The following is a 25,473-nucleotide window of genomic DNA, read 5'->3' as shown; positions in this document are numbered from 1 at the left end:
TTTTTTTTGACAAAAACGAAGAACTATATTGAGAAACTGGATCTTAGGTCATACAAATTCCCTACAAATTGTAAACAAAACCATATGAAATGGTCATTTTTGTGACGGCTGGTGAGGCCAAAAGGCAATATGGACCCAAAATGCAGATTCAAACACGGAGAACATGAATGAGCTGTGAACTGACACTTGGCAGCAGATGATCTGGCCAAGAGTAATAGTCAGCGCTGGTCTTAAATACAGCTGTGATAATGCGCTTCAGGCGCAGCTCCAGGGAGGAAATGAGGTCAGCTCCGCCCAGAGGAGGAGACTCACAGCTCTACAGAAATATTCTGCCAGTCACCCGAACCATGACAGTACCCCCCCTGTCACCATGGGCTAGTATACTGTGGTGAAAGTTTGCGTGACTCAGTCCTGAGTGGAATGTCCTTGCCCGCCAGCCATACGTTTCGTCCCCGTGTGTAAACTGGAGCAATTGAACGGCGTTGATAGGCATACTGGTGTTGGCAGTTGACTGACTTGAGTAGTGCTGGCCTAGTCTGATCCCAAGCTCGTCGACAACGCTGTAGATGGTGTTGAATGGAAAGCTACTCAAGTTGCACCTCCTGTTCCGGGAGCAGTGGGGGCTGATAACCTATGGAGGATTTAAAGTGAGACACCAGCGGCAGAGGATGTGAGTGAATTACGAGCGTATTCTGCCCAGTGCAGACAGGTGGACCATGTAAGGTCATGCAGCGGAGTATGGTTTCTAATTCTTGATTTAACCGTTCAGTCTGACCGTTTGTTTGGGGATGATAACCAGAACTAAGACAAGGTTTGGCTCTGAGAGCGGTGCAGAAAGCCTTCCAGGCTCATGAGGTGAACTGCAGGACGCGGTCGGAGACTATTTCTACAGGTAGTCCTTGTAATCTGAAAATGTGTTCAACCAGAATTTGAGCAGTTTCAGTGGTAGTGGGAAGCTTATCTAAGGTGCCAAAGTGGGCGGCTTTGGAGAACCTGTCAATGATGGTGAGTATGGTGTTTTTGTCAGCTGACAGGTGACGAGCATGATACGTGACCATGGCACAGGGAGCAGTTGTAAAAGCCCAGCTGGGTGTTAAGTGTTAGACTTGTTGCGTGCACATACTGGACAGGCAGCCACATACTCTCAGACATCCTTTTCCAGGGTGTCTCACTAGAAATGTCTTTTAATTAGGGAACTAGTCCTACCTCTTCCTGGGTGGCATGCAAACTTCACCTTATGAATCCAGGACCTTAGAGCGAGCTGCAGCTGGAATGAATTGTCAGGTCCTGTGCCTGGGTCAGGCTCCGTCTCCAAAACCCAAGTGATTTCCTCCTCCACCTCCCACATGGCCGCCCCCACCTTGCAGTTGGCAGGAAGGATGGAAGGAGCCTCCTCCGGTTCCGTGCTGTGGGCAAACTGCCGGGAGAGCGCATCCGGTTTGATGTTACGGGAAACTGGTCGATATAAAATGGAAACATTGAAAGAGTTAAAGAATAAAGATGTGCCTGATGAGCATTTACCCTCCAGCAAGTGCCATCACTCCTCCAATGCAAGTTTCACGGCCAGGAGCTCCCTGTCCCCCACATCATAATTTTGTTTTTGTGGGAGAAGGGCAGCGAGAGAAAAAGGCACATGGTTTGAGCTTGGAGGGTGTTTTGTAAAAGCACTACTCCAACCCCAACATCAGAAGCATTAACTTCTATGATAAATGGTTAATGGACATCTGGCTGAATCAGGACTGGAGCCTTGGAAAAAAGGTTTTTGAGTTATGCAAAAGCGGCATCGGCCTCAGGAGACCAGGTGAAAGAGAGCTTAGTGAGGCATGTGAGAGGTGCTGCTACCTGACTGAACTTACAAATGAAGCCACGGTAGAAATTAGAAGCCAGGTTTCATATATTAGTTAAATCTAATCATGGATATCGTCTTGATGCATTCTCAATCATCCAGGTAAGAAAATCTCCAAAAGTTGAATCTGTTCATCTGGACGTAGCGTTTTGTGGGAGAAACGTTTCGTCACTCATCCAAGTGACTTCTTCAGTCTCAGCTGACTGCAGGTTTCCCCAAACCTTATAAACAGTACATTTGCATAATGACTGAAACCAGCCCACTGAAGGAACAATGGGCTGTGAGGTCAGTTCCTTAATCATAATTATGCAAATTCCCATGACCATTGATCAACAATCACTGACCAAAACCCACTGATCAAAGAACACTGATCAATGGCCATGAGTACCATTCACTTTGAGTTGGGGAATGGCTGCAATCACAGCGTTGTAAGATGGCGAAAGATGTACCCTTAGGTCCCCTCCTCGATTCAGAGATGGTCTTTCCCTCTTCACGTAAATGGCCTCCTTGACTCCGCGCTCAAACCAGCGTTCCTCCCTGTCCAGGATGTGTACATCCTCATCATTGAAAGAGTGTCCACTGGCCTGTAGGTGTAAATAGACTGCAGAGTCCTGGCCTGATGAGGTTGCTCTTCTGTGTTGTGCCATCCGCTTCGCTAGAGGTTGTTTGGTTTCCCCGATGTATAAATCCTGACAATCCTCCTGGCACTTAACAGCGTACACTATGTTACTCTGTTTGTGTCGGGGGACCCGATCCTTGGGGTGGACCAGTTTTTGGCGCAGCGTGTTTTGGGGTTTAAAAGCCACAGAGACCCGGTGTTTAGAAAAAATGCGTCTCAACTGTTCTGATACTCCTGACACATATGGGATCACTACAGGTTTTCGCTTGGGCAGTGGTTGTCCTTCTCTCCTGGATCGGCTGGAGCTTTCTTTAGGTGCCTTTCCCGCTTTGACAAAAGTCCAGCTGGGATAACCACATTTACTCAGGGCCTTCAGGGCCTTTACGTTTCTCCCACAAAACGCTACGTCCAGATAAACAGATTCAACTTTTGGAGACTAATCATGGATAATTTACACAAAGTAACTTTAAAGAGTAACAAGGCAGAACACAAGAAAACTGCTTGCTATTAGTTTGTAGAGACTCATTTAACGTTACAACACACCTCAGATTTAGACCTCAGTTCAAACAGTTATCATTCTCTGAACAGAACAAGCAGTTTCCCCAAAGTTTCCCACAAGCCCCTGAGAAATGGGAGCCGAGCCAAGGCATTGTCATTCAATCCACCAGCTGTCAGAGGGTGGTGCTGTTACGTAAGACACATTATCCAAGGAGGCCACATTTATTAACTTCAGCACGCTTCAGACAAAGTGTTGGCCGTCAGGCTGATAGATTATGTAATTTCACCCCCTTTTCCCACATGCAGGTCAGGAGGTCACAGGATGTGGACAATGTGTCCTTCTTCTAGTATTCTTCATTCAGAGAAAAGTCACTGGAGTTCCTTTACTGTGGTCACCCTGAAGTTTCTCTTGTTCATTCATAAATCGCCCTCTGAATTTAATTTCAACAGTAAGGTTTTCAGTTTGCTTACTTGATGTTTTTCTCTGTTTTCCTGGACGTTAATGATAAACAAGACAATCTTCATGACAAGCACATTCTTCACTGTTTTTACTTGCTCTGTCAAACTGGTAAGATGGTAAAAACACACGATACTTTCTGTTGGATTTGTATTGTGATTGTCATTTATGCTTAGAAATATCTACCCATATATGCTTAGAGTTTTATGACCAGTTGTAGATTGGTAGAGGTTTTGATCCTTAATAGTCAGCAAACTTTGTGTGCATTCCAGAGCACTCTGGCATGCACACACAACTTAAGGTCAGGAGAGAGGTTATATCTGCTCTTACTGATTTATGGTATAGGAGGACACCTACTCTGTATCTGGTTAAGCATAAGAGCCCTTTGTTTAGATGGACCGCTAGACTCCTGGCAGCAGCTTTGGGGAGTCTTCACAGGTTCACATTCTTACACACACACACACACACACACACACACTCTTACACAACGCACAGGCAAGGTACTCTTTGTGTGTATGTATACGTCATATGTTAATGACCCTATGCATATTCATGTAACCACAATAAAAGGAGTGCTATGGGGAACCTGGCTGAGAGTCCGACGGAGGCCAAGTGGGCGGAACGACATCTGGCTCCGGTCCGGTCTCCCTCATGCATGAGTATGAACTTTGCCTACTTGGTGTTCAGTGCTTTTGCGGTGTAGTTAAATTGTCTCGTTCCAGCGGTGGGCCTGTGCTAGACAGACCCAACACTTTCCTTTAGTCTGACCATGTCACTGATTTCTTACCAAAAACAGTGCTGTTTTGAAACGATTAAACACATGATTCATGATGAAAGAGACTGTGACGGTCACAGAACATTTTATCCAGCAGTTATCACAAGTTGCCCTCCTATCCAAACCTAAAAGCAACAGATGTGCAGCTCGGACGGCTGATGTGGGGTTTTTTGGGGGGTTTTTTTCTTCATCCTTAGGGAAGTGAGCAGCGTGGTGCGCCGCTGCGTCGACAAGCGGACCTCTCAGGAGTACACGGTGAAGATCATCGACATCACCCCCTCCGACAAGATGACGCCGCAGGAGATCGAAGAGACCAGAGAGGCGACGGTGAAGGAGATCGACATCCTCAAGAAAGTCTACGGACAGGAAAACATCAGTACGCATGCTTCATTTAATCAGTTTGACTGGGAAAACTTGGGTTTGTTTAAACTTTGTTCTTCTAACATGGCCAAATATCAAAGTAACTCTCTTCTCCAGTTCAGCTCAAAGACTGCTATGAGTCCAAGGCCTTCTTCTTCTTCCTGGTTTTTGACCTGTAAGTGTTTCACATGGATGATTCCTGAACAGGTATTTAATTCTCAACATTTCCTCCAGCATTACCTGGATCAAAGAGAGAATGCAGTCTCTGAACTCTCATCTCAAAATATAAATAATAGCTTTTTATGTAAGAAACCTTATAATCTTTGGTGAATGAAGCAGATTTAATAATGATGATAATACTACTACTACTACTAAGCAGCATTGGGTGCATATAAATAATGAAATAAGTCCATAAGACTGACATGCCTCAACAATTCAGGTTTCTATTCTGGCCATTTATGGCACCACCAATGAAATTAAGAGACTGAACTCCCAAATCAATGAGAAATTTATTAAAAATATCAAAATACAATTGCAGGTCAAACAACATCAATTTCCTGCAATGCCATTTAAATCAATTAACTGAGAAACATGTACATATAATACAAAGAGTAAGAAGCAAAACAAACGTAGAAAAAGAATGATGAACTGTTAAAAACAAAGTCCCAATGAACTATTTGTGGGTGAACGGGAGGATGTGGGGGGCTTGACCAGTCTTCAGACTTTCATCCTTCGCATCATCTGTAAGTTTGGAAGAAAAGAAAGACAAACATTAAACCAAAACTCAGGAAAATGCATTTCAGCAACACTGCTACAAAACAAGATTTAATAATATCTGAATACAATAAAATGTTGTTTCACATGTCAGAAATAAAAAAAAAACCAAAAAAAAAAAAAAACCACACACCCTGTGCTGTTGGCCTTTCATAAACCACTGCAGTGTCAGATTATAATTAAATAACAAAAGAGGTAATTCTTTGTCAATCAATTCAACCCCAAAATATAGAGAAGCTGTAGGCTGCCATCAAAGCATCCTGGGAGCACCACATTGATTGATAGAGGAATTTGTGATAAAGGAGCCTCAACCAAATATCGAGTATGTAAAGAAAAAATACCTTTAATAAACTGGACATTTCTGATTGCAAATTCTTTTTCATTAATAGTATTTCTTGTTATTATTGGGAAATATCCTAATAAATTTGAGACAGTGGATTTCTGACAGCTGTAAACCTGACAGATGAGCTATAAACCATAACTAAAACAATTTCTTTAGACTGAAATTTCATGATATTCTAATCTTTAGAGATGCACTATTATACATTTGAGGGACTGAACTGATACTTAGGGGTCACCTTAAATTATTAAAGTGCACCCTGTAAAACTAACAGGGTTGTCTGTGTATGTTTACCTTGCGAGCACTGGCTGTCAATCCAGGAGACTTTGCAGATCTGCTAGCGGCTTGGGGAGATTTCCTCGATCCTTTCATTACCACCTGAGGTGATTTAAAGTTTCCAGTTCTCCCAGCTTGTCTCACACCAGCACGTGAACTACCCGATGGCATTTTTTCCTGGTACATGCGTGCGCTCGTCTGAGCGGGCGACTTCTTTAAGCTGTTGCCTGGGGATTTTCGTGCAGAGCTGCGCAGCTTGTTCAGATGTTTCTTCAGGTAGTTATTGCTTTTAGGGGTGTTTTCAATGGTAAACATCATTGACTGCCTCCGGTCGGCCTGAGAGTAATGCAAGTGAAACTTAGCAAAACGCAAAAACAAAGTTTTGTCACAATTTTGTGTGAGCTAAAATTACACTCACTGGGCTGAGGGCAGCACGAAGAGTAGAGCTAGAAGGACCACTGCTCACGCTCCTGTTTTTCGGGGTGAGTGGACGAGGGAAGCAGCTGGCTTTCATCTTTTTCTTCAGGTTGAGATAAAAAGCAAACACAAGGTTACATTTGAAACATTTTTCTACTTATTTTTGATGACTATTCAACAACAATACAATATACTATGCACCAGTAATAATATATCACAGTTTCCTGTTCATGGTACTGTTCAACCAACCTCAGGTGAAGTTTGGTGTAGGGACAACGTGGATGAAGACTGCTTTGTGCCTTTTGGGCTCCTCAGCTGATAGGAGCTGGTGGTCCTTGAGGGTAGTTGACCTGGCATCAAGGACAGACGGTCGGAGCGAGTGCCAGCAGCAGCACCCACCTGTCCCAACATGAGAGACTGTCGATGGGAGATGAGGGAATCCCGCAGCTGGCTTGGAACCATGGACGCTCGGCGGATTGTGTCAGACGGGTCACCTGTACGTAGCTCTTCGTCTGTGAAAACCAATGGACCACTCCTTCCAGTCTAGAAGAAGAAAGAAGGATTTTAGTGCATTCAGTGTACATTCAGTGTAGTGTATTCAATATACACTCGTTTAATTAGGAACAAACACACTATTTGAGAAATTTGGCATCCAAATGCTTCTCTTATCACCTCAGACTCAACAGGGTAACTGCTCTTTAGATGAGGCAGACAGGCCTTGTTCCTGGCCTGGAGCTCCGCAATCCTCAGCCAGTCTTCAGGTCCGCCGTCAGGCTCGTTTTCTGCTCCGACACAGAAGGTACTGGTGGCTGAAAAGAAACCGATGAAGGAAAATAGTTACACATACACACAAATCTCAGGTTTTACTGTTGTTACTATGAACGTGCAGTTTGCAATTTTAATATCAGCTCCAAATTCGGCTTCGACCAATTGTTAAAACAAGGAAAAACAGTGATTTCCAAGGTGTGGTCAGCGTCCCCTCATGGGCCACAAAGGTACTGCAGGTGGGCCACAACAGTAACAGAAATTCAGCTTGACATCACTCACAAGTATGCTAAGTTACATACTTATATAAATTTAGTTATATAAAAAGTGAATTATAACTGGTAAAGGAAGCTGATTGGTTGAAATAATTTTAATGAAATAGTCTTTATAATTGTCATAACTGTAATTATGATTTCTTCCATAATCAAGCAGCTTGAGGTGCTCCTACTATACAATAATTGATACCCAAATGAATAATGCAGTTTCTCTCTGAAGACTTATTAGAATTACAATAAAAAAAACCAACCAACCAACCAAACAAACTCCAAACTTAAGTGAAGTTCCATCATGATTCTGCAACTGTTTCCTTTCAGGAGGGAAAACTGATCCTTTTACTCACGCTGTACGTGGATGGTGCTCCGTCTGTACCCTGGAAGCCCAATGAGTTGGTCGCTGGCACAGCTGGTCCTTCTGGCGGGAGTGTCAAACAGCTCCATAGACACGGGCCGGGCGGAGTTTGCATTAGCAAGGTTTGGCTGGGAGCGAGCTGAAGCCAGGCTGTAGAAGGTCTCATCAGCTTCGCCGCAGCCCGGGGTCTTCTACAGATCAGACATCAACAGTCACAACTACAGTAATACTTGGATGGAGGTTTAGGGATATTTAGAAAGGGAAATTCTGGACCACTCAAATGTATTGTTAAGGTGCTGCGGTGAATTAATATGTGCTGCCAACAAGCAAGTGATGTACACAGAGATCTATAAGTCAACTAATCTTTTAGTATGATAGTTAAAACTTGAGACAGTGATTCCTCGTTAGAGAAAGGCATCATCAGAGAAATTTTAGAAACTGGTTAAATGAAACAACAATAATAGTAATAATAATAATAGTAATAATAATAATAATAATAATAATAATAATAATAATAGTAGTACACCTTCATCAGCATAGTGACTAAATTACATAAAAAGTGAAGTTGAAACCCCTGTGATTTAAAAAAAAAGTACAGAGAATATTAAAATAAACCAATTTTATCAGTGTGTATTATTGTGAACATGCAGTAAGCGTGTGTGAGTTTCCTCCACCTTGGTCATAGTGATGTTTATAACCTGTGTGGTTCTTCGGCGTTTGACTGACGAAGTGGGATTTTTTTGGGTTGAATCCATAATTTCCTCTGCTCCGGTTCTGGAAGATGAGAAAGAAAAAGAATTTGAAAATGAAAGATTTTGAAAGCAAATAAATCAGTGTTGTTTCTAATACAAAAAATAAAATTTAGACACAATTATCTGTACAATTGTGTCTAATTCAGTTTTATACATTACAATTACAATTGTACATTTATGAAAAAATGTTAAAGGGTCTGAATAATAAAATATTTTACTACAGTAACCAGGAAATAAAGTACACACTCCTTAAAGAAGTAAAGAGTTTCAAAGTTTTTCATAATCGCAGAATATCAGGGGACAAGATATAATCACTGCTAATTCTTAAATCTTGTCTCGATAATAATACATGTCTTGGTAATATCACAACCAATCTAGAGCTAAAAAGGTGTAAGGAGTATGACCACAAAAGCACCTCTTGACTTGTCTGGTGTTTATAGGAGTAAAGTACAAAGTTTCCAGTGACTCGGCCTTTAGACCCCGGCGTTTGGCTGCCAAGCGTTCTGAACTGCGAACAAGTGGTGTGCTGGATTCATCGGGCGCTGACAGTTTTCTGAAAAAGTTAGTTTTTAAAAAAAGAAAGAAAACAGTGTGCATTAATCACTACCCCTACTAAATCTTTCCAAATCCAATATAACACTTTCACCTGCTCCACACACTGAGTGTCTGCATGTATAGAGTGGTTTTTGTAAGAACTACCACAAAGGTGATGTTCAGAATTTTGGCAGGTGTTTGTGTGTCTAGAAAGACATGTTGTGTTTTGTCAGTACTAAAGTAGTCATGAAACATCACAGGTGTGTCATTGGGATTGAAATGAAGTTGAAGATGTGTGTAGGAACACAGAGTGAAGGCATGTCAGAAATTATGAGCCACAGCCCCTGAAACATGAATATCAATTTGTCATCCCATTTGGATTCTTCTCAATGTAATGCATTACTGCAATCATCGTGTGCTTCATGTAATGCATTTTACTCTAAGAACACACTGACTTCAGCTGGAGCCATCCTTCCCAACTGGACTTCAGTTATCTGTTACTCAAGTCACGGCTTTTAAAAGATTTTGCATCTCCTCTTCTCTAGAACACCAGTCTTTTAACGCTGTTCTGTGCGTTTAATTTATTTTCCTGTCTGTTTGGTGAGCAAGTCCTAAGAAAGGATTCTGAGAAACCTTAACCCAACACTTACCTTGTGGAGTTCAGAGAGTCTTCCAGACTGCTCTGGTCCAGGCTATCTGAGCTCATAGCTCTCTTCACCTGTGCTCTAGTGCAAACCCCCGAGTTTGAGTAAGGCACCTCAAAGAAACACGAGCCTGTTGCACTGCCTCCAGTGGCATGAATCTTGTTCTGTACTCTCAAATTCTGGTCAGCACAGGCCAGCTGAAAGTAAACAGAAATTTTGTGAGGTTTCACCTGAGATTCTTCTCACAGAACAGATTAGAATGCTTAAAAAAAAAAAAAAAAAAAAAAAAAAAAAAAAATCAAGTGTGCTTTTAATTTCTTGTTTCTCCTCATGGTGTTCAATTGTCATGCTTCAAACTCCAATACTAACCTGTGCCTCCAAGCTGGCCACCCTGTGTGAAAGTGTCTTCTCATTGGCTTGAGCCTTGTCCAAATCAAGCTGAAGTACTTTCTTTTCCATTATCATAGTGTGCATTTCACGCTCTTTAGCTTCAAGAGAAAGCTTGAGAGCATCCACTTCTTCTTGGCTTTGCTGGAGAAGCTGCTTCTTGCTGTTGTAATGATTTGCAGCCTTCTCCATCTGTGGTATTCAAAACACGTATCTTAATAATTTTCTAGTCCAGATCATTTGTCACACACACAAAAAAATGCTCATGAACAAAACAGTTATTCTAATAAGTGATAAGCAGAAATAAAAATGATCAAATTCTCAAACAAATCCATGCGGCTATTCAGTCACAAGCAGTAAAATATATTTTGTAACAGTTTCTGGTCACACCAACCTGAGCCTTGTAGTGTTCAGCAGCCTCTGATTTAGTGGCAAGCTGTTCCTGCAGATCTCTCTTGATTAGCTCAATTTCTTCTGCTTTCTCTCGCTCTTTCAACAATTTCTCATTCTGCATTTTCAGTATTTCCAGCTCTTGCTGCAGTACAGACTCAAGCTTCCGTGAGGCTACATTCTCCCTCTCAAGGGCCAGGTTGGCTTGGAGAAGTCTTTCCTTCTCAAAAACTATGGCTTCGTGATCCTTTTCTGCCTGGAGTATTCTGACCAAAAGCACCTGTTTTTCTTGAACAAGAGCCTCCTTCTCCTTGAGTGTGGTAACCTGCATCTCCTGCACGGTTTCTTTCAACCTGATGTTTGCAGCATGTGTTGCTTCATTCTGTGTCAACTCTGCAGTTGCAGATGCAAGTTGTTGCTGAAGGAGGTTTATTTGCTGAGCAGACTCTTGCTGAGTTTCAACTAATTTCTGCTCTTTGGCCAGAAGCCTTTCCACCTCCTCCTTCAAATTCTGGATCTCATTTTGGAGAACATAGGTCTGTTTGGAGCTCTCCCGTTTTATTTCACCCACCATTTTCTCATTGGCTTCAGCTTCAGCTTTTGTTTTTTGTACCAAGTTAGCTTGAGCAGTGACCTCCTCTCTGAGTGTGTTTATACTTTGGTCTTTATCAGCTGCGAGCGCATTGACAACTGACAACTCTGCCTGAAGGACTTTAACCTTTTCCTCTGCTTTTGTGAGATACTCACTCGTGTCACATACTTGTTTTTTCAAAGTTTCAATCTCTTGCTGCAGCATGTCAGAGTGGACCGAACCCTCTTTTTGAAGTGTGATCAGTTGTTCTTCTTTGGCCTCGACCTGCTCCCTCAGCCGCTTTACCTCATCTTCTGAGGTCATCATCATGTTTTGTAGAGAGTTCTTTTCCTGAGAAAACTCAAATTCCTTTTGTTTCAGTAGGTTTTCTTTAACCTCAGCCTGCTCTGTTGCACTCTTCAGTGATTCATTCAAACACTGTACTTGACCCTGAAGAGTTTGGATCTCATTCTGTAGAGCTTCTGACTCCTTGCATTTGTCAAACTTGATCTCATCTACCTCAGCCTCTTTAGTCTGGATTTCCTGCTTCAGTCGATTCACTTCTGCCTCAAGAACTGAAATGTGTTTCCTAAGCTCCTCAATGTGCAAAGTGCTTTCCTCTTGCTGTTTGGCCATTAGAGCTTCTCTGGCTTGAACCTGGTCCTTGGCCATCTCAAGAGAATGGGTCATGCTTTTGATTTGGTTGTTCAGATCATCAAGCTCTTGCTGCAACAATTTAGAGCATGTAGAGGCCTCAGTCTCTAGCCGAACCATCTGTTCCTCTTTTGCCTGGACCTCATTTTTCATTCGCTTCATCTCTTCCTCAGAGGCAGACAGTTGTCGCTGCAACAGCTCTTTCTGGACGACGCTCTCCTGCTCCTGTTTTTCAAGCACAACTAGCTGCTTTTGAAACTCCTCCTCTGCTTTTGTGAGAGATTCTCTCATAGTATTCACATTGGATTTTAGAGTTTCGATCTCTTGTTGTAGCATGTCAGAGTGGACCGAACCCTCTTTTTGAAGTGTGATCAGTTGTTCTTCTTTGGCCTCGACCTGCTCCCTCAGCCGCTTTACCTCATCTTCTGAGGTCATCATCATGTTTTGTAAAGAGTCCTTTTCCTGAGAAAACTCAAATTCCTTTTGTTTCAGTAGGTTTTCTTTAACCTCAGCCTGCTCTGTTGCAGTCTTCAGTGATTCATTCAAACACTGTACTTGACCCTGAAGAGTTTGGATCTCATCCTGTAGAGCTTCTGACTCCTTGCATTTGTCAGTCTTCATCTCATCTACCTCAACCTCTTTAGTCTGGATTTCCTGCTTCAGTCGATTCACTTCTGCCTCAAGAACTGAAATGTGTTTCCTAAGCTCCTCAATGTGCAAAGTGCTTTCCTCTTGCTGTTTGGCCATTAGAGCTTCTCTGGCTTGAGCCTGGTCCTTGGCCATCTCAAGAGAATGGGTCATGCTTTTGATTTGGTTGTTCAGATCATCAAGCTCTTGCTGCAACAATTCAGAGCGTGTAGAGGCCTCAGTCTCTAGCCGAACCATCTGTTCCTCTTTTGCCTGGACATCATTTTTCATTCGCTTCATCTCTTCCTCAGAAGCAGACAGTTGTCGCTGCAACAGCTCTTTCTGGACGACGCTCTCCTGCTCCTGTTTTTCAAGCACAACTAGCTGCTTTTGAAACTCCTCCTCTGCTTTTGTGAGAGATTCTCTCATAGTATTCACATTGGACTTTAGAGTTTCAATCTCTTGTTGTAGCATGTCAGAGTGTATTGAGCCCTCTTTTTGAAGTGTGATCAGTTGTTCTTCTTTGGCCCCGACCTGCTCCCTCAGCCGCTTTACCTCATCTTCTGAGGTCATCATCATGTTTTGTAGAGAGTCCTTTTCCTGAGAAAACTCAAATTCCTTTTGTTTCAGTAGGTTTTCTTTAACCTCAGCCTGCTCTGTTGCAGTCTTCAGTGCTTCATTCAAACACTGTACTTGACCTTGAAGAGTTTGGATCTCATTCTTTAGAGCTTCTGACTCCTTGCAGTTGTCGTTCTTCATCTCATCTACCTCAGCCTCTTTAGTCTGGATTTCCTGCTTCAGTCGATTCACTTCTGCCTCAAGAACTGAAATGTGTTTCCTAAACTCCTCAATGTGCAAAGTGCTTTCCTCTTGTTGTTTGGCCATTAGAGCTTCTCTGGTTTGAGCCTGGTCCTTGGCCATCTCAAGAGAATGGGTCATGCTTTTGATTTGGTTGTTCAGATCATCAAGCTCTTGCTGCAACAATTCAGAGCGTGTAGAGGCCTCAGTCTCTAGCCGAACCATCTGTTCCTCTTTTGCCTGGACCTCACTTTTCATTCGCTTCATCTCTTCCTCAGAGGCAGACAGTTGTCGCTGCAACAGCTCTTTCTGGACGACACTCTCCTGCTCCTGTTTTTCAAGCACAATTAGCTGCTTTTGAAACTCCTCCTCTGCTTTTGTGAGAGCCTCTCTCGTGTCACATACTTGGTTTTTCAGAGTTTCGATCTCTTGTTGTAGCATGTCAGAGTTGATCGAACCCTCCTTTTGAAGTGTGATCAGTTGTTCTTCTTTGGCCTCGACCTGCTCCCTCAGCCGCTTTACCTCATCTTCTGAGGTCATCATCATGTTTTGTAGAGAGTTCTTTTCCTGAGAAAACTCAAATTCCTTTTGTTTCAGCAGGTTTTCTTTAACCTCAGCCTGCTCTGTTGCACTCTTCAGTGATTCTTTCAAACACTGTACTTGACCCTGAAGAGTTTGGATCTCATTCTGTAGAGCTTCTGACTCCTTGCATTTGTCAAACTTGATCTCATCTACCTCAGCCTCTTTAGTCTGGATTTCCTGCTTCAGTCGATTCACTTCTGCCTCAAGAACTGAAATGTGTTTCCTAAGCTCCTCAATGTGCAAAGTGCTTTCCTCTTGCTGTTTGGCCATTAGAGCTTCTCTGGCTTGAACCTGGTCCTTGGCCATCTCAAGAGAATGGGTCATGCTTTTGATTTGGTTGTTCAGATCATCAAGCTCTTGCTGCAACAATTCAGAGCGTGTAGAGGCCTCAGTCTCTAGCCGAGCCAACTGTTCTTCCTTAGCATGAATATCTGCATTTAGCCTCTTCATTTCATCTTGAGACACTGTCTTCTGCTTCTCGAGTGCTTCCATGTGTTCAGCAATTTGTTGTTGAAGTAGCTCTCTTTGTTGGACATTCTCTTGTGTGGTTTTATCCAGCAAGTCTTGCTTCATGTGAATTTCCTGCTCCGCCTGTTTGAGAGATGAACTAAGGTCTTCCACTTGAGCTGTTAAGATCTGGATTGTGTCACTGAGAGTTTCTTGCACATTAGACTTTTCAAGAAGTAACTTGGAAAGCTCTTCTTCTTTGGCTTGAATTTCATCTTTGTTTTTGTTAGTTTCATCTGTAAGCATGTCAACTTCATCTTTGAGACTGTTAATTTGCTGCTCTTTAACAGCCAACAGAGAAGTAGCAGCAGTTAACTTTGTCTCAAGATCATTCACCTTTTCTTCAGTCTGACGAAGAAGATCTTCCTTTGCTTGCTTAATTTCCTGTAGTTTTTTTATTTCTTGTTCACAAGCAGCAATATGCTGTTGTAGCCTGTCTGTCTGCTCATTTTTTTGTTGCTCAACCTGCTCAAGCTGAAGCTTAAGGACTCGGATCTCTTCCTGAAGAACTCTCCTCTGCTCATTTATCTCCTTAATTTCTTGGTGGCATTCCTCCAGTTGCTGAGTTTTAGCATGAATCTCCAGCTCAGCCTTTTTCAGGGAGAAATGTGTAGTCTCTAGCTCATTCTTCAAACCCCTGATTTCAGTCTCCAACATTTCTCTCTGGCAATTTAAGAACCAACAATTATAATCAATGAAATAGAAAATAAAATTTCCAAACTTAAACAGAAAATACTGAAAACTGAGGATACACAATTCAAGATGTTTATCGTTTACCATAATATTTTATACATTTTTCATATTTTACATATTTTTCAATTAAGTTTGATTTTAAAATTGTTAGCTTTTACATATAATTACCTCTACTATGGGTCCCATATTTTCCCCTACTTCGTCCTTACTGGCCTTGCTTATTTCATCCTCCAAACAGGAAATCTTTCCTTGAAGGATTTGAATTTGTTCTGTAAGGAGTTCCTGAGAAATGAGAAAGAGAGCAGCTTACAGTAAATTCATTTGTATAAAAACCAACATTTAATGAGACCAATGGAGAAATAAGATTACTTACATTCAACACAGAACTAATATAACTACTCTTCCTTATTTATAACAAAATAGGCAGACACAAGTATTTAAATGTGCTTTTCTTGTGAGTCTTTAACAGAAATGATGTTTCCAATTCATTGTCCTTTTTGCATTTGGATTTCTCTGAATGACACAGGAATGCATGTTAAACTATCTCTTGTGAATCTATACCTTTTGAGCAGTTGCTTGGTTGAGCTCAGACTGTAGGTGGTTTGTTTTGTTTCTCCACTCCTCCTGAGCAGACACTTGACTTTCCGTCAGTCTACCAACTTCTGTCTCAAAGACGGCAAGCTGTGAGCACACAGCTCTCACCTGAGAAAATTTTTAAAAGATAAAAAGGTTTTTCAAATCCATTTTTTGATCTTAAAACTGACACAAAAAACTCCTCAAGACTTTAAAAGGTTTCTACTAGTGCAACACTCTCCAGAAACATCAAATGCACATGACCTTTACTGAATCCTGTCATAATTGAGATTTCACTATCACAGATTTGCCTCAAAAGCCATAACAGCAGACACGGTCATTAGATCTTTAGTGTAAATAAGAGACCCTCAAGAAAAAAACAAAAACAAAACAAACAACAATTTAAAAAAACAAAAACAAAACAAACAACAATTTAAAAAAACAAAAACAAACAAAAAACTAAATATTTTGCATGTTATTACCTGAGAAGAAAGCACACCGTTTTCATCTGCAAGCTCATCCACTTTGCGCTCCATGAGTGAAGTGTTTGTCTTGAGGTCTTTATTTTGCTTCAGCATCTCATTAAGACGCTTTTGTAAGCTGGAAAAATAAATAAATAAATAAATGAATAAATAAATATGTACAAAGGTCTTGAAGTACAGATTATTAGTCTGTTGTACAGAATTTAGTCTGTTGTTAGGGGTTGCTAGGCAACATGATTACAAAATATCGTGTAACTTTTGTGGATAGAAATTAGATGTTATGGTTGTGATATTAAAATGATGATTTTATATGGTGTTATAGGTAGGGATGGGAATCGAAACCCGGTTCTTGTTGAGAACCGGTTCCCACTGTTTCAATTAATTGGAAGCCCTAGGCTGTGAATCTCTTAAGATCTCACTGTTGGGTTTGTAAGGCCATGTTACTCTTAAATTTCTATCTTGTTCAAAGAGAAGATATAAAACAAAGTTATAAGCTAATCGACCTGTGTGTTCTTCTTTTTTAAAAACAAGAATCGATAAAGAATCAAGTTGTTAAACAGAATCAAAAAAGGAATCTGAATCGTGAAAATCTTATCAATTCCCATCCCTAGTTATAGGTTCATAAATCACTGTTCTTGGGTACTTACTCATTGTTCTTGATCTCAAGCTCATTAATTTGTTCTTTGGTAACATGCTCCTGATCACCTTGTTCTTCCTTTAGTTTATCCAGGCGGTACTGCAACTGGTTAATGTGAGACTCTGGGAAAGAGAGAGAAAGAAAACCAAAGCATGAAGCTAAGTCTATTGAAAACATGACAGGTATAAAAAGCTTAAATGAAAATGCACACAATCTTAGACAAAATATGAGTGGTGCTTTAACAAGAATTTTGCCATTTCTCATATAAGTCTAACAAAATGCAAACCATACATTCAACAGATAGTACCTCTTTGTTCAATGAGCGCAATCTTGCTGGCCAGCTCCCTCTCCAAACTATCTCGGTAGTCTCGCTCCTTGATCATCTGTCGCTGCATTTTCCTCAGCTGAAATTTCGGTGTGTTCATTACATCCTCCAGAGGAGAACTGCTGTGTGAATTAAGCAGATCAGAAAGGTAAAGGTTTTCAATGAAATGATGACAACCTGTGGATTTTCATCATGTATATTATAAGATAATATAATACGAGGAAGTTTGGATTAACATAACCCATAAAACTGTCTTATATCTTTAAATAAATATTTTCAGGTTATGTTACAATATTCAAGTCAAATCTGGTACCTGACTGAAGAAGAAGCCACAGTTTCTATGTCCAGAAATTTTATTCTACTGGTTCGGTGGAAGAAAGGAGACTCATCACCCAAGAAGGAAGAGATGCTTGACATGTTGGTACCAGAGGTGGCTGCTGATTGCTCAAATATTTCTTGAGAGAAAGTCAAATCTGAGACAAAGATTACACGATAAAGTCAAGCCAGTTAGTTTGTTTTGCTAAAGACTTCTTATTACAGTCTACCCCGGAGGGGAAAAACAAAAGTGACACATTTCTGACTTACGTTTTCCTCTCAGATGGGCGTCAAGTTCCTCGCTCAAATAAACACAACCCTCACTCTCCATCACAAAGGAACTAGTTAGGTGTGCTAGCTCCCGCTAGCAGAGTGGGAATAAATAAATACACACAGAATTAAAAATAATAGCACCATGCAACTAATGATAAATGAGATGAGATATATAAGTGTGACCACAATACACCAGCAGCTCCCAGCTTACCTCCACATCGCAGTCCAACATGTTCAGAGTGCAGTGGTCATTCATCATATCATGGTATACAAGCAACAAAAGCACCTAGTGATGTCGCAATAAAAAAGTATGATAAGTGCTTTCTCTGGGCCTTTCAAAAGAAAAATGAAAAACAAAGAGGAAGTTTTTTACCTTTGAAATTTCAGCTGTTAGGCTGATGCCATCTCTAATGTGGTCCCAACGCAGAGAAGAGCTCTTGCTTGCATTAAATCTGCAGTCCCCTAAACAACAAAACACACACACGCTCAGGTCAGTAATATATTTATCACCCATTATAATAAAAATGGTACCAGTGAGGAAGTTTTACAGTGAGGCTCAGGAAGTAAAGCCAATCATCTTTAAACATGAAGCTCAGTTGCTCACATACTGAAGCGTCCTTGTGCAAGACACTAAACCCCAAACTAACACTTATCCACTAGAGTTAATGTGTATTATATGAATGAGTGAATTTGGCTTGTAGGCTAAAACACACCCTGTAACAGTAGAAAAGTGTTAAATAAGTAGCAGTCCATCTACCAGGACACAATTTGGATCACACCCAGGAATGCAGGGTGTGTCCAAAGGTGCAAAATATCTGTTATTTAAGGGAGAGAAAACAATGTGTTTAAAGTAAGGATGAGCTCTAAGTTCCTACATTAACACTTTCTGAAATACAAAGCGCTTTAAGCCCGATCAGACCATGAAATCCCCTTTAATCATACGTACTTCAGTCATTGGTTTGGAACAACATAAGCCTCAATAAGCTAAAGTGCTGTGATTCACCAGCTGGAGCCTTTATTACATCTATCTTGTATTAATATCAGACTCATTCAAAAAGACGCTCTTTTAACTCTCTCCAGAAAGAAACTCACTTTCTAGGAACTCTGCAATGACTCTGAACTGATCCTCAGTTGCATCATTTAGACAGGGGATGGGCTGCTTTTTCCTAAAATGACAAAGAAAAAGAAGAAAAATATAATAAAATAAAGGTTTGCTGCAAGGAAGTAGGAGCTCTATATTTTCCAAAAGCACACAACCAACACGTTTAACACCCTGTCAGTCGCTGACACTCCCTGTTTACACAGGCTAAACCAGGGGTGGGCAATCTCAGTCCACGAGGGCCGGTGTCCCTGCAGGTTTTAGATCTCACCTTGGGTCAACACACCTGAATCACATGATTAGTTCGTTACCAGGCCTCTGGAGAACTTCAGGACATGTTGAGGAGCTAATTTAGCCATTTAAATCAGCTGTGTTGGTTCGAGGACACATCTAAAACCTGCAGGACACCAGCCCTCGTGGACTGAGATTGCCCACTCCTGGGCTAAACATTACACCGCATTGCCAGCATACTTACAGCATATAAACAAGTCTAAGTACGATCACTCCGTCCTGCAAGTCATCGATGGTCAGTTCTGAGTCACAGAGTTTTAAACTGTTCACCTATAAAATTATAGTTTGGAGAGAAAAAAACAAAACAAAAACGGGTGATTAAAACGTTAAACATTAGTGCAATCATTTCACCGTAATTTCCACTAACATAACTCAACTTACCCAGGCAAGTAAAGACTTTACAGCCAAGTTCATCTCCATCTTGGCTGACCCTTTATTCAAAAAAGGGATTTCCGATCAGGAAACTATAAAACAAAAAGCTATGTTAAATACTTGCAAGCTATCCAGTTAGCACCGATTAACATTGTTGCACGACATTTTTTTAACTACTACTACTTAACAAGTACCTGACAATAATATCTACAATGTGTTTCAGCAAAGTTATTTTGACCATAATGTTTTAAAGCACCAGCTGCTGACCTACTGTTGCGCCGAAATAGAGCTGCCAAAGGGTTCAGTAACGTCTATTAAGTCGAACGGTAGTAAAAATCGTGACTCACCTTAAAGGTTAGCAATTCTTGCCACTTGTACAGCACTAGTCTGAAGTGTAGCTTATTAGTGTCTGAAGATACGCCTGCCAGTCTACAGTACATAGAGTTACTGGTAGAAAATAAACAGTCCCATGTGAACTAACACGAAATTCAAAAAGAGACGAAGAAAATTGAACCAGCCAATCCGTTTACACGTATACACGCGTCTGAAAAATAGGCTAAGTTGATTGGTTTACAAAGCGGAAGTTGTGCTCGATCATGTCCGGGCAACACAGGTACTGCGGAAAAGTTAAATAAATAAATAAATAAATTACATCCTATCTCCTTTTTAAACACTTTATATTGACCTCCATGCCAAGTGACGTGAGTTACGGAAAAGGGTGAAGAAGAATTTGTAAGGGCTTCAGAGAATCGCGGCGTTCGTTCGGCGGCTCATGTTGATGACGTGTATGTTTGCCAAGGTGAAACTACAATCTTCCGAGGAAGGACTACAACAAGCGCAGCTGTCAAAACGAAATGACGGCTTTTGTTTTCGGTCACTATTATTGTTAAAACGTGGAAAACCCAGTGAAACAGAGATCCTTACCATGGATGGAATAGAAAATAGATATATACACTCAGTGGACACTTTATTAGGTACACTTTGCTAGTTCTGGGTGGAACTACAGAAATACTTCAATGCTATTTGGCAGAAATTTAATAAGATACTGGAGTGTGGCAAAATCCCAGTAGATCAGCAAGTTTTAAAATACTCAGAGCCATCATTCAAAACCATTTAAATTACCTTTCTTTCTTATGCTGATGCTTAAACTTTAAGAAACAAAGGTAATCATTCATCTTAACCATTTCAGATGCTAAAATGCAATAAGTTTCTGCCATGTGATTGTCTGGTTACATTACATTCTCCATTTCTAGTCAAATTATGACTTGTAGCTGAGGGCATGCAGGTGGCAGGCTAAACTATGATGACAATGTTCACATGACATTTTCTTTAAATGACAGATTCAGCACAAGCGTTTACAGTAAACAGCCAGTGGGGGGTGAAAAAAAAACACAATTCTCAGCACTACAGCTTTGTGAAAAAATCAGATTCTGGTTCTGATTTACCATTTATGGAAGTGCAAAATAGAAAGGAACAGCAAATGGAAAAACTAACTGTAAAAATGAAAGACAACAAGAAAATGGAAAAGAAAAAGGGAAGAGGCTCTGATAAAAGCAAAAAAATCTGTATTCTTAATTACCTTTGGTCACCTATTTAGTTACTTCTGGTTTTAAACTATACCGCTTGACATTTTATTTCTGTCCAGAGGTCCAGAGGTACCAAAGAAGTTCAAATGTTTGATAAAAGGGCCTGAAATCCAACTTTCCCTGTGATGAAAGTGACTATTTTTACGTTAAGGTTGGACTCCTGTGGCCCTGTAGGACGTATTTCAGTCAAAAACTAAGTAGAGCTGCCAGTGACAGCTAAAGGAAACACACATGGCTTCAGCTGGTTAACCCATGACCTGATAGATGAAGTCCCTTTATTTTGGAATTGTGAATCACTTGTTTACCAGCTCTTTAAATTCATACAGACTGATATTTCATATCACACAGTGACAGGAAAACACCTTTGCACAATGATCACTTCATATAATTATCTTTCTTTGTGTCTCGTACTCCGGAAACATCAACATCGTTTCCACAGGAAGTGGTCTGAAGCAGACTTTTGCAGCAGGTCCTTTCTGCTGTCTGTCAAAAGTACGATATCACTGTTTGAAAGATTTTTTTTTTAGTCATTTGGGTTCATTTGTTTTTTCCCATGACTGCTGCTCAGTTAAAATAATGGTTGTGTTAATCTGGCTGCAGTTAATATAAAGAATTTCTTCAAAGAAGTGAAACTGGTGGTCTTGTGGTTTTGTTCCGTGATGCTTAAACAGGTTAATATATCATCGTCAGGGTGCTGCTCACATTGTACAAGATGATGATGAAGATGCACGTTGTCAGGTGGACTTTCCTTTTTGCCCTGTGCTTCACTTGTGTGTCTTCAAATAGTAAGTTTTTTTGTTTTTTTAAGAAATCTGAAAAATATGATATAAAAAATGTACAAATAATAACCAGTTTTAATGTAATATTTAGAAAAAAATATGTCTAGATAAGTCTGTTAGGTTTTCTTTCATTTCTTTTTCTTTCTTTTTTTTTAATATTTGACTTTACCGAGTGAAAAGCTCAGAATCCGGTCAATGAAAAGTACACCTAATGTATTTAGACCATTAAACTTAACTGTCATGAGCTTCATGGCATTACTATGTCCAGTTAACTTTGGTTCATAGAGAAACACATTTAGCTGAACATATTTTCTAATAAAATAAATAACACAAGTTGTCAGTTTTGAAGTTCAGCGTAAAATCTTCTGTAAACTATCCTAGAGCAAGCTGCTTAAAACCAGTTGCAAAAACGGGACATTGCATTGGATTTAAAAAAAGAGACAGAGTAAAATTAAATAATAAACTTGGTCTGAATGACCACCACGCTCAGATGAGTCAGTTTAACCTCCAGGGATCCAATGATTAAAAAGCTTAAATGGAGAAAAACAGGTGAGGAATTCCAACCGGACTTCAGCGTGGAGGTGGGACAATCTGTTTTTTCTGACAGTGACACATGGCAACTTGTGTTTATTGCAGAAAGGGTGAACTCTATACTATGCAAAAGTATTTGCAGAGCAAATTCAAAAAGTAATACCATTATTAAAACTATTTAGAAGACTAAACAAGGTAAACTTTCAGCAGGATTTCGATATAAAGTCTACCAGCGACCTGATAGAAGACTGTTTAATAAAGAGTAAGTGATCTTAAGATCAGATCACTCATAACACCTGAACAAAACACAAAGGAAATGTTCATCATAACTTTGACTTAAACTTAACCAAACTCTTGTTTAGCTGCATTTTAAAGAGTATATCTGTTAGATTTGTATCTTTATTTTAACATTTACAACAAATGACCATACTTTTTTCCTTGATATAGTAACACAGGGTCATTTTTACCTGTGTGTTTGGCAGGCAATGTAAAATTGTTCATGGTTTTCATAAGCAAGATTAAGGTTATCATTTATACATTATTAGTCTTTGTCATAATCACTCAGTTACATTTCAGAAATCCACACCCTTTAATGGAGTGACCTGAATTTTCTCTTTTGTTTCATTTTTCCCTTTATGATGAAGAATCCTGTGAGCATTTAGGAGGAATCGTTGAAGAGTACAGACTAGGGGCTCTAGTTGGGTCATCTTTGCTTCTACCATGCAACATTCAAAAAAGCAGCTTCAAAACAGTGACATGGAACTACAATGGCTCAGGGCAATTGCTCAATCTGTCATCTGAAGGGCACGTTACATTCCTGGACCCCAGAAATGGCCGAGTGAAAGTCTATCCAAACCAGGGCTCAGAGGGGAACTACTCTATCAGAATTGATGCTCTTGAAAAGGCTGATGTAGGATTTTATCACTGTATACAGGGGGGGGAATGTGTTCAAGTGGTGCTGTATGAAATAGGTAAGTGGATTTTTACTTGTAGATTTTAAGTTTATTCAGTATTAAGCAGCAGCCTGTACTGTTTCTTCCGTCCTTGGGTGACAAATGTCAAGGCCCAGCACAAAGGAAAAGGACAAATAAATAAGTTTGTTTCCTGTGATATAGATCTTGTTAAACCACAACTCTTCATGCAGGTACACAAAAAATCCCGTGGCTGGTGATTTACATCTGCACTGGTGTGACTGCTCTATTTGTGCTGGGTATCGGTGGCTACTACAGCTACCAAAAATGCAAAGGTGAGAATTGCCCTGTCTGAAATTTAAAGTCAAAGCTGGGTGTTTTAGTGATTGTTTAGGAGGCTCATTGTATATTCAACTCACTTTTTGATCCTGTTGTAGATATCCATAACAACAAAAGCAACAGCGAAGTAGAGAAGAGTACGGTCATTCCCAGTAGTGCAGCTGCTCCGGGTAAGCAACAATTTCAACTCTGTGTCACTCCGGTAATGTTTATTTGCTGGGTGTAAACTAGAAGACTAGAAGACTCTCTTCCTTTTTAAAAAATGTATGACAGATGCATAAAATACATTTAAACAAGTACCACTTTCATGGCTATCCATTATGTTTAATGTTCATGTGAATTTGCATTATAATAACAACAATATACATAACACGCTATACAGAGGTAAAACTACAAAACATGCCTTTATCTATCAAATCATAGACTGTTTGCTACCTTTCAGCTGTTCATTTATAGTTTTACAAAATAATTTGATGTTTTTAATCAATATTATTAAGTAACTGTTAGGTCAGCTGTTAACCAACGCACTTTAAAGGTGCTATTTCAACCGTTTATTCACTCTTTGACAGTTATTTACATATTTAATTCATCCCTGTTTTGTTTGTGAAGATGGCTACCTGCTGTCTTCATGTTTAGCAGAACCAAACAGAAGACATCTTTCAGTTACTCTGCTAATGTTTCACTGCAGGTCCCAGTGCCCCACCTGTGACAACAATCAACATACCAGTAGGTGTGCATGTACATGTACCACAGGCAGTAGGAGCCTACCCTCATGATCTTGTTTATGGTGAGTTTACTCATTATTTTCTTCTCTTCCTCACTATTAAAAAAACATTTTGAAGTTATTGTATATCAACTGAAAAATGGGGGGAAAAAAGTTCAATATATAATGTTCTCAAACAATAGAAAATGATGACCAGTTCCCAACCAGTGCTGACCCCAACAGAAGTAATCCACACAGAGCTGTGCAGTATCTGGACAGGACCCAGCCTCAACAGCCCGGTCAAAGCAGCGGTGGAATTTATCCAAACTTGGATCAGTTTCGCTTTGAAAGGGTGGAAAGTCAGAGAACCAAACATAGATTTCATTTAGGTGCTTAGAAAAAGTCAATATACTTTCTGCAGTTTGCATTATTGGTGACTTCTAAATTGTAACTGTGTGAAGTAACCGTCTTCTCTTACCCCATTAGACCTTTTCAGCAGATTACGGCCAGCAAGTTTCAGTCAGCATTATTATGGTAGAATGAGCAATTCTAATTATCTTTTATTTTTATAATTATGCTATCATCATTTCAGTTCTGTCTGATTTTGACTCATCCATTTTATTTTACAGTAAACCAACATGATCTCCGAAAGCAACACGCCAAGTCAAAGCAGGCGGAGAATCAAAAGAGAGGTACTTAGTGTTCACTGAGTTTTCTCTAAATGATCAGAATTATTTATCACTGTGTGACAATAAGCACAAAACACTGATTTCTGTTCTTTCCTCACCTGTTTCTTTTCCAGCAGACCGCGAGAAGAAGAAAAACAAAGACAGTGAGTGCTGACTTCATCTGTGGGCATGTTAGAGATGGAATAATACTGTGCACTGAACTGCTCTCCCGATTTTCCACTCTTTCCCTCTCAGACTGTGAATACAAAAACCCGATTTACAACATGAGCACCGAACAGCTCAGCCAGCTGTAGAGAATGAAGGGCACGAATGAAGGAGTTTAAAACTCATTTGAGAATGAGGGCTACGAATTCTTTTCTATTTTACTCCTTTAAGGTGATCCATGTCTTCTTGTATTTGTTTGTATTGTATGTGTGCTGCATTCCACTATTCTCTTAAATGCTGTTAGAATAAAGTCCATCAGTGTTTTCACATATAAACTGATTGCATGATGATGATACTAAAAATGGCTTCTATTGATATGTTTACCATTATGTACAGAGTCGTGTGACTCTAGACGTGTGTGCTGTTTAAACTTACAGATTGTTGTATTGAGCCTGTGTGTATGACATTGAAATAAGACTTTTTAAAAATAAAAATGGTTTTATGGTCTTTTCATTATTTTAAAGAGAAAAA

General features: G+C 40.2%; 2 protein-coding genes across 7 annotated transcripts; one reads left to right on the top strand and one right to left on the bottom strand.

Annotated features, from left to right (window-relative positions):
• The first annotated feature begins 331 nt into the window (after positions 1 to 331).
• LOC116313847 lies at positions 332 to 25,473 on the top strand. Of its 2 annotated transcripts, none has more exons than XM_039622553.1 (13): positions 332 to 670; positions 4,393 to 4,571; positions 4,673 to 4,730; positions 21,537 to 21,631; positions 22,801 to 23,127; positions 23,301 to 23,402; positions 23,505 to 23,576; positions 24,095 to 24,193; positions 24,313 to 24,498; positions 24,596 to 24,643; positions 24,739 to 24,801; positions 24,912 to 24,941; positions 25,033 to 25,473. In XM_039622553.1, exons 1-13 carry the CDS (start codon positions 567 to 569, stop codon positions 25,089 to 25,091), a joined length of 1,422 nt encoding a protein of 473 aa, XP_039478487.1. In that variant the 5' UTR covers positions 332 to 566; the 3' UTR covers positions 25,092 to 25,473. The 2 variants fall into 2 exon arrangements, with proteins under 2 accessions (XP_039478487.1, XP_039478488.1); XM_039622554.1 differs by lacking the exon at positions 332 to 670 and adding an exon at positions 3,994 to 4,079.
• On the bottom strand, positions 5,046 to 20,228 carry numa1 (nuclear mitotic apparatus protein 1). Of its 5 annotated transcripts, none has more exons than XM_039622552.1 (24): positions 19,608 to 20,228; positions 19,270 to 19,352; positions 19,073 to 19,158; positions 18,591 to 18,664; positions 17,872 to 17,960; positions 17,710 to 17,784; positions 17,496 to 17,589; positions 17,224 to 17,383; positions 16,893 to 17,032; positions 16,596 to 16,707; positions 15,949 to 16,066; positions 15,455 to 15,595; positions 15,062 to 15,175; positions 10,466 to 14,863; positions 10,054 to 10,263; positions 9,691 to 9,881; positions 8,922 to 9,059; positions 8,453 to 8,528; positions 7,747 to 7,942; positions 7,035 to 7,171; positions 6,612 to 6,905; positions 6,364 to 6,465; positions 5,964 to 6,281; positions 5,046 to 5,296 (listed from the first exon to the last, which is right to left on the bottom strand). In XM_039622552.1, the coding sequence occupies exons 2-24, from the start codon at positions 19,306 to 19,308 to the stop codon at positions 5,273 to 5,275; spliced, it is 7,326 nt and encodes a 2,441-aa protein (XP_039478486.1). In that variant the 5' UTR covers positions 19,309 to 19,352; positions 19,608 to 20,228; the 3' UTR covers positions 5,046 to 5,272. The 5 variants fall into 5 exon arrangements, with proteins under 5 accessions (XP_039478486.1, XP_039478484.1, XP_039478485.1 ...); XM_039622550.1 differs by having other exon boundaries at positions 8,429 to 8,528; positions 19,608 to 20,227; XM_039622551.1 differs by having other exon boundaries at positions 7,747 to 7,945; positions 19,608 to 20,227.

The sequence above is a fragment of the Oreochromis aureus genome, linkage group 14, assembly GCF_013358895.1.
Source record: "Oreochromis aureus strain Israel breed Guangdong linkage group 14, ZZ_aureus, whole genome shotgun sequence".
Taxonomy (NCBI): Eukaryota; Metazoa; Chordata; class Actinopteri; order Cichliformes; family Cichlidae; genus Oreochromis; species Oreochromis aureus.
Note: the sequence above shows the minus strand (reverse complement) of the source record. Positions and strands in the feature narration are given on the sequence as shown.